Raw genomic sequence first — 12,022 nt, 5'->3', positions numbered from 1 at the left:
TCTCCAAAAATGCCTCTCTGCAGATGGCTGAACAGATGCTAGTAAATGAACTTCTACAAAATAGGCTTATCGCCTTAGAGATGCCATGTCTAGCATCTCTAACCGCTGAACACCCTGTTCTTCACTTATTCGAGGAGGATCAGAAGAGCATATGTCCTGCTGAGCTGCAAGTGAGTTCAAACCTTTAATAAAAACATCATAAAGTGTACATTCAAAATTAATTAAACATTGTTAATTAATTTTTCCTTCACACAAGATGCCCAACTAGCTTTGCTGTTGGGTAAATACTCATCTGTATTTGCAGCAGAAGATGAAAACCTAGGTCAAAGTACAACATGAAGTACACCTCACAGATGACACGGCTGTGCCTTACTGACAGATTCCAACCACAATTGCATTCATGTATACAATTGGGGAAGCATATGGGGTCTAACTTCCCCAATTAGTCAGAATAGTTGATGGTAGTCTGAGATTATGTGTTGCTACAGAAAACTCAACTCCAAAACCAGACGCAATACTTTTTCAGTCCCAAGAATAGATGAACGTTTTGATGCACTGAGAGGGGCTACATTCTTCCACACAATAGATTTAGGAAGTGGGTGTCACCAGGTGGCCATGCACAAACACAAAAAACATTATTCGTGTCCATAATCTGATAGTCAGAGGGTGCAGTTCTGCCCCCTTCATCCTTGCCTTGGTCTCAGTGTCTTAACAATATGAAGGCACCGAGAATCGGTTCAGTCTTTATCAGAACGAGGGCAGCCAGACTCATTTATGTTTGCTAAATTGTTATATTTAGCTAAATACTATTGTTGAGGGGCACAAGCAGGGCTCCTGACGCACAGATACAAAATATGTAAGAAAAAACTCAAAATGGGGCACAAGGATAAACGGTGCAGGGGCTCAAGCCCCCTCTGACTCCCCTCTACATGTGCCTGTACACGAGTAATGAGGTCAACAACCGGATGGCGTTGTTATGTAACGCAGGTCGGGGTCCTTCTCAAACTCCCAGGAAGGTATAAAATCAGGCTGTGCCACCGTTTCCTGTTGACCAGAGACGATATCACACTTTTATTTCGCTCTCAATGGGACGAGCACCATGGATTTGATAATTACTGTGACTCTTTTCTGTTCAGGTAAGAAAAAAAATTGCTTTTTGATTTCACTTGGATGTCTTGCACCCAGTGATGTCCATCTTTGGCTGCCCAAAGTGGGTCCTGGAGGGCCGGCATCCTGCACGTTTTAGTTCCCTCCCTGGTGGTAGTAACAACCTTTCCAGCAGGTCAATGTTCTTCTTAGGCTTCTAACAAGCCATCATTGGATCCAGGTGCGTTAAACCAGGGAGAGAACTAAAACTTGCAGGATGCAAGTTTTAGTTCCAGGACTAGTACTTGGTGCCCAAGTTTTAGTCCTGGTGCCCAGGACTCACCTTGGGCACCACTGGGCTAATTGGTCTAAGGGGCGGCGAGTCAAATTAAGTTCATCATCACCATAAAGAGCCACACAGCAATTTCAAGATTCGTTTTATGCCACATTGTTTGGTGAAACTGTTTTTCTAAGGCTTTAGTGGGACACCTGACAGCGTCACATTTTTATAAGTGTCTTTAGGTTTGGTTTGTACTCTGATGTAGCTACTCAAAGCAACTCTTTCACATGTGTGTCAGTAAGAACAGGACAATAATTAGACTTCTTTAAGTTTAGTAAAAAGTAATTCACAGACATACAGAAAACTTTAGAGCTCCGTCTGGCAAACTGCCAGGTGCAGAAATGTTTCACGCAGGACATTTTTGAAATATGTAGAATTATTTACTTGTCTGGCTCAGATTTGTGGTGAAATTTGCATATTTTACACTTTAACATTATTTTGGTGCAACACCCCAAGTCATCCTGACAGAAGACATCAAAGTCTTTAAATTGTTTATGTATATTGTGTATAAGAATAAAAGTTAATAAATATAATGTGTTGTATGTCTTAAAGGTAAAAGGTTTAGGTAATTTTATTTATATTGCACAATTTATGCAGCTAGGCAAAATATTGATGCAAAAACATATTTGGTCACAAAATCTATTTTAGTTTTTAGTATAAAAATAAAAACAGCCAAACACATTATATAGACTGAATATTTTTAAAAAATCACAAATTTGATTGTATTATTCAACTCGTGTTATTGAAATTCTCGCTTCCTGTTTCTGTTTCTTGTGACATTTCTCGGTTTGGTCTTTAGTGCCCTCTAGTGGTTAAACATAGAAACTGCAGAGGACGTCTTTTCACCAAAAACAGTGCAGTCATTAAAAAGAGAACCTGAATAAATAAACAAATAAAACACGTCATGGCTTTGAATTAAATGAATTCAGTGAATTTCTTTCCCTCAGTGCTAAAAGCTGCAGCCGGCTTCAATATTGAATCAGATTCTTGGAAAACCCTGAATCATTCTGATGAAAGTTTTGGATACCAGGTGGTGCAAAGACGATCAGAGTGAGTCATCGTGATTTAACTTTTAAAAACTTTGTTTTGTAAATGTTTATAAAATGCTTTCTAACTAATGTTTTCTGTTTCTCTTAGCCTGCTTGTCAGCGCCCCACGACTGCAGTATGAAAATGATAAAACAGGACAGATATTTCAGTGCTCAACAGATCGTTGCCGCCCTCTGTTTACTGCAGGTAGGAATCATTTTACTCCCAATATTACACATGCATAAATTTCACAAGACATTTACACTTACAAATTTTATAAGTTGATTTCATGACCAGACATATCCACCAGGAGCTTCTGGAGAGCCCTGAAAATATGTTAGGAACGTGATAATGTTCAATTAATAGGTATAATGATCTTATTGAGTAAGCATTTATTTAGTTTAGTATTTGGATAAAACCGTTAATTTGGTTTATGGCTAAATATGTGCTAAAATTGCTTAATATTTTTTTAAATTCCATAGATTTCTGTCATAATAATGCCCCTTTAAAAACAAGGCAATGCATGATGGGAGTTGAAAGTTCATGACCCGTGATTGTGCATGGAAAAGAGAAAGCTTCACACGCTGTATGCTGGAACTGTGGATTTTGTTTAATAAAGTTGCACAAAAGCGAAAACCTATATGAGTTTTTCAGTTCTTTTTAAGGTGCAACACTTGAAGAGCTACTGGACGATGCCAAACATGCAGTCCTGTAAAAAAGTATTTTCCCCATCAAACTTAGATTCTTTTGGCATCTAATGTAAGTGAATATAAAATGAAGTGAACTCTGATTAACTGTATTTATTTACACACTCGGCCTGGTCACTCCTTGACTCTTAGAATAAAGTGGAACCTGTCCGACATCGTGAATTAGGCTAAAAGGTGTTGTATTGTGAACTGAACTAAAGAAATCCAAGAACAGGTGAGAAACAACGTGTTTAATCCATTATCAGGTCGGGAAGAATAACAAAAGGTTTTAGCATCCAGCTAATCCACAATGAGAGAAAACACTTAGGCTACGTTCACACTGCAGCCTGAAGTGAACCAAATCCTTTTTTTTTTTGCCTTAATGCAACGTATATTGGATCTTTTAATTACAGTTTGAACAACACAGATTGTATTTTTTCAAATGTGACCCAGGATATATGGTTCTAAATCCGATACGTATCCGATCTGTTGAAATGTGACCTGAGTCTGTGCGTCCAGGTCGCTTTCTGCCGAGCATGCTCTCTATGAGTGGCGTTATGGCGCCCTCTACTGAGCACGCGGGACACTTTCAGGTCACTTGCGGTTCACACTGGGAATCACATACAAGTCGCATGTATTTGGAAGTGTGAATGACTGAGCAAGAAAAATCAGATTTCACAAAAAAAATTATTTGGGTCACTTCAGGCTGCAGTGTGAACGTAGCCTTAGAAACAAATGTTCACTGGAATTTATGGGAGAAATTTTTAATGAGCTACAACTTTATCAAGTCGTCATCACAAGTGATTGTTTTTCAGAGCGAAGAGCTGCAGTCAACATGTCCCTTGGTTTGGTGATGACACTTGATCCTTCAGCACAAAACACAATGGTGAGAGGATGAGCTGCAGAAAATAAGGAATATATGCAACATGAAAATGTAAAACTCAAGACACAGCAAAGGAATAGAACAACTTATCGCACATTTTCCAGATCTGTGGTTCAACCATTCTTAGTGACTGCACAACTAACACCAGGTACAACAGCTTGTGCTTTGAGATCGATTCAAATAATGAGCTTGTGAAGTCTTACCTGCCTGCGACTGAAGGTGCAGTAACTGCCTCTGCAAACTGGAGGTTAACTTTCTCATCAACACACTTGAATAACGGTCAGGAAACCTGTCTGGATCTTTTTCTGATTTCTTGTCACAGAGTGTCGAACCCAAGCTGACATTGCATTTCTGCTGGATGGCTCAGGGAGTGTACGTGATGATGATTTCAGCAGAATGAAAACATTTGTGAAAAATATGATCAGAACATTCCTGGGAAGAGATACACAGGTGAGACTATCATTGGTAATTTGATTCATTATTTTAGTAAAGGTGCAGAAAAAACGACTGTTCCTAAAAAAGAGTCCCAGTATGGCTAGAGGTAATGAAAACATTAATCATAAACTCACCAAAAAGCTAAATGTTTTTTTAGTCAAGTGTACATCCTGTTGAGGAAAAATGATTATTTTTAGTGCTTAATACAGTTAATCTTACGGCATGTGTAAAAGGTATATTCAACACTCTTATTTTGAACAAATTTCTTTATTTTGAACAGGTTTGTGTTAAGGATTTAAAACTAAAAACCAGATGACCAAGCATTAAGACAACAGGGGCCAAATGCAGATCTCTCAATGGGGCCGCCCGCTGTGCGGCCGGAGCACAGGAGGCCATAAAATTAGCATATCCTGCAGGGCAGAATCACTGGAGCTTGGGGGAGAGAAGCCTGTTCTGTTCACAGCAGATCAAAAGCCTGCCAGAAACCAACATCTGGGATGGTGTGAAGTCTTGTCTCATGCTTCTCTGTGCCCGGGATGGCCGTGGAGCCGCGGGGGGTCGGCGCGCAGCGGTTGGCTCTTTTGTTTTTGCCGGAGAGCAGATGGTCTTTGATCTTTGCCGTAAAATTAGGGGGAGTTTCTAAGTTTCTCTGAGTGTCCAAGGTAGCTTCCAGTTGGCCAAAAGAGGTACGCCTTACTTGAATATATTAAACAGGAAAAACACACCTACAGTATAAGACTTTGTGTACAGGAGTAAAAATTCAGAGAGCTGCCACTATTTTGCTTTTTTCCATCGGCTCTCTCCAAAGACGCGTCTTTGTTTTGTTTTTGTCTGTCTTTGTCTTGTCTGTCTTTGTTTGTATAAGGTAAACAATGTATATCTCTGTTCCTCTGCAGCTTTGTTGATTGATTCATGCGTTGCTTTGTATGGGATTAAACTCTGTGATTCTGTGACGTCAGCGCGCAGTGTTGTTGTTTCCTTGTGCCTGCACGTCGCCTGCTGAGGACCCGGAGGATTAAGGAAGAGAGAGCCAAACGTTTTGTCCAAAGTTAATTTATAAAATTATTCTTCCTTAAGAATCCCCTTTAATTTCCTTGCTGGTTTTAATTTACTGTAGCTGATTTTTATTGAAAGGCATTTTTACTTCATATTCTTTTCTCTTTCTTTTTTTTCCATTTTTGCAGTTTGCCATTACCCAGTTTTCAAGTTCTCCAACAACACATTACTACTTTAACACTTTTAGAACTTCCAACTGGGAATCTCAAATTGACAACATCCATCAATCAGGTGAAGGAACATATACAGCTAACGCCATAAAAAATGTTGTGTAAGTATTTCTGACATGCCAGCATATTATACTACATTATTTCAAGATTATTCTAGAGAAAACAGATTACTAGAAGTCATGTTAAAGAATTTTGCTTTTTCAGTTCAAAGAACCCAAAAATGTTATTTGTAGGCTTCAGTGGTAAACACATCATTGGTTAAATTAAGTCTACATGATTTAGGATGGAAACAATCCAGCCCTCCACTCTGTCCACAGGACTGCAAGAACAGAAATAATAATTATGACTTTTTTTTTTTTTACAGAGATGACGTCTTCTCACCACAAAAGGGTTCCAGGTCAAATGTGAAAAGAATTTTAATAGTGATTACAGATGGAGAGTCCCAAGATCGCCAATACTTACCAACAGTAACACAATCAGCTGATCGAAAAAACATTATTCGATTTGTTATTGGGGTAAGCGGCATTTATTAATTACTATCACATGTAAATATTTATGTGTCTTTTGTGTGTTAGAATACAACACATAGCATTTTCCTACTGCAAAAGCATTTTTATTAACATTAGCTGCATGGTTAACTATCTATTTGTAAAGCAAATATATAAACATTGAGCATATTATTTATTCATTCAAGGTTTTTATTCTCATAAAATCTTACATTTTTAAGTTATGTTATAAGATAATTTCTTGTTTTGTATTTAAACGTGTTTAAAAACATGTAAGTACAAATTTCTATGACTGATTTTGATAATCATAACTACGGTTATGAAAAGAACGACTGGAGCATAATTTCTAATATTGTATTTACACCTGTAGGTGGGGAACGCATTCACAAATACAGGAGCAAAACAAGAGCTCATAACGATTGCATCTCATCCTGCTGACAATTTTGTGTTTGAAGTGGGAAGCTTTGATGCTCTTGACAGAATACGGGAGACCTTGCAGGCCAAAATTAATTCCTTTCAAGGTATAAATTTAGAATTTTACAAGATTTTATAAGATCTGAAATGCATTCACAAATACAAAAGCAAAACAAGAGCTCAGAACGATTGCATCTCAACCTTCTGACGATTTTGTGTTTCAAGTGGGAAGCTTTGGTGCGCTTGACAGAATATGGGAGACCTTGCAGGCCAAAATTAATTCCATCGAAGGTACAAATTCATAATTTTACAAGATCTGAAATGTTTTTTAAATTTTCAACAACATGAAATGTTTTGACTCCACATTTTATTTCATAGCTAACAGTGGCATAAACCAAACTTAAATCACAATGATAGGTCTTAGCGCAATGCTCAGGAGGAGCACAGCAAATGTCACAGTCAGACAGATGGTCCGGGGTGCGCACAGAGTAATAAACTTTTGGGGTCTAAAGGTGCATTTGCACCATCCCTGCTTAGTCAGCTTTAATTGAACTCCGATCTGTCTGCCAGCAAAGTCCAGTTTGTTTGCAGAGTTGTGAATGCAACCAAAATAAACGTGCAAGTCTAGCACTAGAGGGAGAAATGGTTCTTGATCTTTAGCTAAAAATCACTCCATTTTTGGAGTGATTTCTTCACACATTTTGTGAAGAAGGAAGTTGCTCTCAGTGTCGTCTTCAAAAGTTTTCATGTTGCTTCCTTCAGTGGTTCTTGGTGCAGCGCCCCCACAGGTGAGGAGGGGAACAGGTTTGTAAGCAAGTTTGGATAGGACAGAAAACTGACTGCCATGTAGGATGTTTTTATTTGCACAATTTTAGTTTGGAATATCAAAGATAATTCATTGACCCAGAGATCTGCTATGTTTGTTCATTAGAAAGCCACATGTAGGTGTTTCAGTCTGTTTAACTGTCCAAAATGTTTAAAAAGACTCTATTCTCTGATGTCTCTGACTATTTAACAATTAAACTCCAGGTTATTCCATAGTAGTTGCTAAAACCAACAATGGTCCACTGACGATTCTTGGTGCTCCAAGAAATCAGAACAAAGGATTTGTTACGACAGTTTTCAATGAACAACTGAGAGATGAAATCAGACCCTTTCAATCACAGGTAGGAACAATTGAAACCAGATATTTACTGATACTCAATAAAAAGGTTGTTTTTTTTATTGAGTATCTGTAAATATACTCAGTAATTTATATTTATTATACATTTTTCCTCTGGTATTATTTTTGTTGAGATCCAGGCGCTCGTTTACACAACTGCTTATGCTCCGAATGCATGGAGCGTTCTACGCATACACAGACGGATAACAACAAAAACAATGGCAGATGGCATTGTACCATGTCTGCTACTTAACCTGCTCAGTTTTACACAAATTCTGATAAGGAATATATATGTGTGTCACATAAGCGCTTGTTTTTTCCAGACTGGTGAATATTTTGGGGCTGAGGTTTGTGCCATGGATGTGGATAATGACGGTGTGACTGATCTAATCCTCATATCCTCTCCGATGTACAAAGACTCTGATAGAGAAGGACGAGTTTATGTCTGTGAATTAAGTGGTTTGGTAAATGTCGAGTATTTTACGTTTATTTTATCTAACCAAAGTTTTTCTCATGTCAAGTTCTGTACTGCTAAATGTTGGCAAAACACAACTAAGATTTTCTCATCCCCTCATTTTTCCAGAATGTGGTTTGTTATTTTGATAATCCATCACAAATAACCACACTAAGAGGTGATGCGTCTGTCAGAGGGAGGTTTGGCTCATCTCTTGCTGTTCTACCTGATATAAATGCAGACACATTCAATGATTTGGCTGTTGGAGCTCCTTTGGAGAATGATGGCCAAGGCAGCATCTACATATTTCAAGGAGAAGGAGGAAGAAAAATAAATCCTACTTATTCACAGGTGAGCAAAACACAAACATAAATCATTAAATGTTTTGTTTTTCGAAATGAGTTGAATCTTCACAGTTGGTAGGGTCTTTATTGAATGGAGTTTACTTCTTCACATTATTCTGTAAGTTCTCTCCAACTACTCTGGCTTCCTCTGATAGTCCAAAGTCATTACTGCTAAGTTTAATGCAACCGTTACAGAGAACGGGGGTGGGCTGGTGACCTTTACCCCCAGCCACCCTATGACTCTGCACAGACAAGCTGGTAAAAAGAAATGGATGAATGGAACTGATAAAGCGAGATGTTTCTCATTACACAGAGAATTGCTGCATCTGCCGTCCAATCAGGCCTGAAGTTATTTGGCATCTCAATCAGTCAGTCTTCCTACGATCAGAGTCGTGATGGACTTCCTGACTTAGCAGTGGGTTCAAAGGGAAAAGTTGTCATACTCAGGTAAGTTCCCATGATGGCTATTTATTAACACACATATCTTTCCTAGTTCAACAGATTATTCTTAAATTGCCACCTTATACGATAAATGTTTTAATTGCTCCGCAATCTCAAAACAAACAATATGGCCTTTTCTGTTTCTAGATCCAGACCAGTTGTAACAGTGACTGCCACTGTGTCGTTCAACCCAAATCTGATCCCAACTCAAAACCCAGACTGTTCAAAACCACTGTCAAGCAAGGCTACTGTCTGCTTTACTATGAGCAAACTGTCTAATGTGAATGAAGGTATATATCTTCAGTTTTTCTATTTGTCCAGCCTTTTATTTCAGAAATTTTAACAAACAAAACACATCTTGCAGCTCAAGCACAGGTTAATTTCACTTTAACGTTGGACGCAAATCGTAAGATACCAAACAACCGAGCTGAGATCAGCAAGGATGTGAGGCACAAGAGTGGATCTCTTAATCTTAATTTAAATAGGAAAGAATGCATTGATGTGGACTTTTTTATTGAGGTAAGTCCTAATGGAAATATTAAAGTAATCTTATTACAACTATATAAGATTCAACTGTTTCTTAATTAATCACCTTTCTATCTCAATGCCTTGCAGTCTTGTCCAGAAGATGCTCTCAATCCACTCAATAATGAGCTCAGATTCACGTTTGATGGTTTAGTTTCTGGCTCAAACCCTAGACCAAGCCTTTCTCCACAGGTTCAAACCACAACATTTCATTATGTGAGTAACTCCTGTACATCCTGAATCTGAACAGAAAGATCTTTACTGAGCTTTAACCTTTCCATTACATTTGATGAGTTACTGCTATGACTGTTTCATACAAATCTTTAATGTAGAACTACATCACAGAGTAATTTCAAAAAGTATGATTGACCTAAATATAAACATTTTTCTGAGCAGATCTCCTGAATTGTTTACTGTCATCCACAGCTTGGCTTTGAGACCAGATGAGGAGCTGATGAAGCGTGTGAAGATAATTTGAAGGTGGGTTTAAACTTCACCAAGTGTGTCAATAATTTCTGGAAGTAAAAGCTTGATATGTGAACTTTTACATAACATGTCTGCAAAACCTACATCTCTGCATATCTTTGGCAAAAGCAGGATCTAAAGGAAATTTCTAAAGTTCAACAAATTTAAGTTATAGTTTGCCAAAACCTTATACCTTAGTATTTCCTTTGATTTTGCCCATTAAATTAGACTGTGTTTCTCCTGCTTTATGTCAGGCAGAAGGCCGACTTTGTAACTGTCTTCATGTGGCTCTGAATGTTCAGGTAAGAGTCCATCACTGCACCCAGATTTCAGGCCTGATCACTAGTTTTAGCTGTAATAAACTAGACCTAAAAAGGTCTTTGGACCTCTTTCCTCTGCTCCCTCCCTATACATCTCTGTCCTGCTTGCTCTGACTGTGTGCTGCTTTTGGAGCCTCTCTTTGTATATCCTCTGAATTTACAAATTATGGATCTGGTCAACTGGTTTCTCAATGCGATTGACCATATTTACTCAACGAGAAGACTGGGCAAAGGAGAGTACGTCTGTCCTGTGGGGGGAAACACCCGGCAGGATACATTTTGGACTCTTGGGATGTTTATGAAAAATTCTGTCTGCCCACTTTATTCCTGGAAGACATGGAGGAAATGTATTTATTTCTATTATAGGATTTCTGCTGTTTCAGAGTTGGCAGATACTGGCATATCGACAAATTCAGAAGACGCCGGCAGTTGTTTTGGCCTTTGTCAAGCTGCCTGATCAGTGTGATGGATTAGACTGACTAGAGAACACTCAGACTAGCATGCTGTAGAACCAGAGCCACAAATTGGATGCAATTCTTGCTGAGATTTGAAGGCACTTGAGTTCCCCAGAGGGATGAAATTTATCTTGGAGAAGCTGCTAATTCAGCCTGGTGGGAACGGCCATACTAATTTGGATGATTAGAATCAACAGAAATGTACCGGTGAGACTTTAGGGCAGATGGAAATTAAAATAGACTACCTGATCTAAAGAACATTGTCTATCTGAACTGGCTCCCCTGTGTCGGCCTTGGCTGGCTATCTCCAATCTCCTGGATGATATATAAACAAGACGTATTTACACCTCGTTCCCTTCCTGAAGACTTCCGTGCAACTGTGTAGCAGAGCGCTCCCAAGGACTTGCTCTTAGATAAGACCATCATATCAGAGACTGCTGCCAGGGAGAGCTGTCCCATTTTGGACATTTTTGTGTTTTCCTTTCTGTCTGTACTGAATCTAAAAACAGCCCAAATGCTTTGAAAAGGCATGAAAAGGCAAAAGGCATTTTTGGGAATAATTTTGTGCCTTTTGGTGTCGGGAAAATGAGCTGTTCCAAAAACGTCCCATATGCTTAGTCATACTGTGGTGTTACCTAGTACCTAGCAACTGCAGTTGAGCTCAACCTGTTACCTAGCAACCCCAGCAGAGCCCAGCACATTTGGTCAGCTTATTCTATCACTGTATGCACTGTACAATGGCTGCTGGAAAAGACAAGAGTTTTGTTGGCCTTTCTGTCTTTACTTACAGTCAGTCTGTACAAGGTGAATAATCTGTGGTTTTCTAGAAATCTTAAAAATTCTTGTCTGAAATAATTGACAGAACATCAATCCTTCCAGTATTTATGTTACCACACATGTGATTTTCATTCCATTTTCTTTCCTGTTTTCTCTCAGGCTGGATTTTTCATAATCAATGACAACAATGTGATGAGAGTAAATGCAGGAGGAGAAGCCGGACCTGAAGGACAAACACTCAGAGAAGGACAAAATTCCCTCTTATCTGTTATCTCCAGCCAGTACATTTTTAATGATCAATGTTTCTATGAAATGTAACTGATGGCCTTTTAATTTATTGAATGGGCCAAACACAATGTGTATTTTCCAAATCATTACTTGTTAATTGCTACCTTGAAATGCAAACTATCTGGTAAAAATGTAGTTTCTCTTTCTATGAGGAAAGTGTTGATTAAAACTGCTGTTTGCAACGCAG

At 38.6% G+C, this 12,022-nt stretch overlaps 1 protein-coding gene across 4 annotated transcripts; it reads left to right on the top strand.

Moving 5' to 3' along the window:
- The first annotated feature begins 981 nt into the window (after positions 1-981).
- Positions 982-12,009, top strand: LOC114161962 (integrin alpha-X-like). Of its 4 annotated transcripts, none has more exons than XR_003599113.1 (20): positions 982-1,136; positions 2,374-2,476; positions 2,564-2,661; positions 3,956-4,026; positions 4,128-4,242; positions 4,346-4,473; positions 5,643-5,785; positions 6,049-6,199; positions 6,561-6,711; positions 6,830-6,895; positions 7,634-7,770; positions 8,090-8,230; positions 8,350-8,571; positions 8,878-9,011; positions 9,153-9,295; positions 9,370-9,524; positions 9,621-9,746; positions 9,957-10,010; positions 10,254-10,297; positions 11,707-12,009. XR_003599113.1 is itself a non-coding variant. In XM_028045696.1 (19 exons), the coding sequence occupies exons 1-18, from the start codon at positions 1,100-1,102 to the stop codon at positions 9,975-9,977; spliced, it is 2,130 nt and encodes a 709-aa protein (XP_027901497.1). In that variant the 5' UTR covers positions 982-1,099; the 3' UTR covers positions 9,978-10,010; positions 11,707-12,009. The 4 variants fall into 4 exon arrangements, 2 of the variants coding, with proteins under 2 accessions (XP_027901497.1, XP_027901479.1); XR_003599112.1 differs by having other exon boundaries at positions 10,250-10,297; XM_028045696.1 differs by lacking the exon at positions 10,254-10,297 and having other exon boundaries at positions 7,646-7,770.
- Positions 12,010-12,022: the final 13 nt, after the last annotated feature.

Source organism: Xiphophorus couchianus, chromosome 2, assembly GCF_001444195.1.
Source record: "Xiphophorus couchianus chromosome 2, X_couchianus-1.0, whole genome shotgun sequence".
Taxonomy (NCBI): Eukaryota; Metazoa; Chordata; class Actinopteri; order Cyprinodontiformes; family Poeciliidae; genus Xiphophorus; species Xiphophorus couchianus.
The sequence above is the reverse complement of the archived record's forward strand: the minus strand, read 5'-3'. Positions and strand labels throughout refer to the sequence as shown.

Excerpts from the sequence above, each read along its gene's own strand:
- LOC114161962 (XM_028045678.1), top strand. The coding sequence starts at position 1,100 with ATGGATTTGATAATTACTGTGACTCTTTTCTGTTCAG. Across the intron at positions 6,896-7,633 it reads CAAAATTAATTCCATCGAAG|GTTATTCCATAGTAGTTGCT; the intron begins GTACAAATTCAT and ends ATTAAACTCCAG. Across the intron at positions 9,747-9,956 it reads AAACCACAACATTTCATTAT|CTTGGCTTTGAGACCAGATG; the intron begins GTGAGTAACTCC and ends TGTCATCCACAG.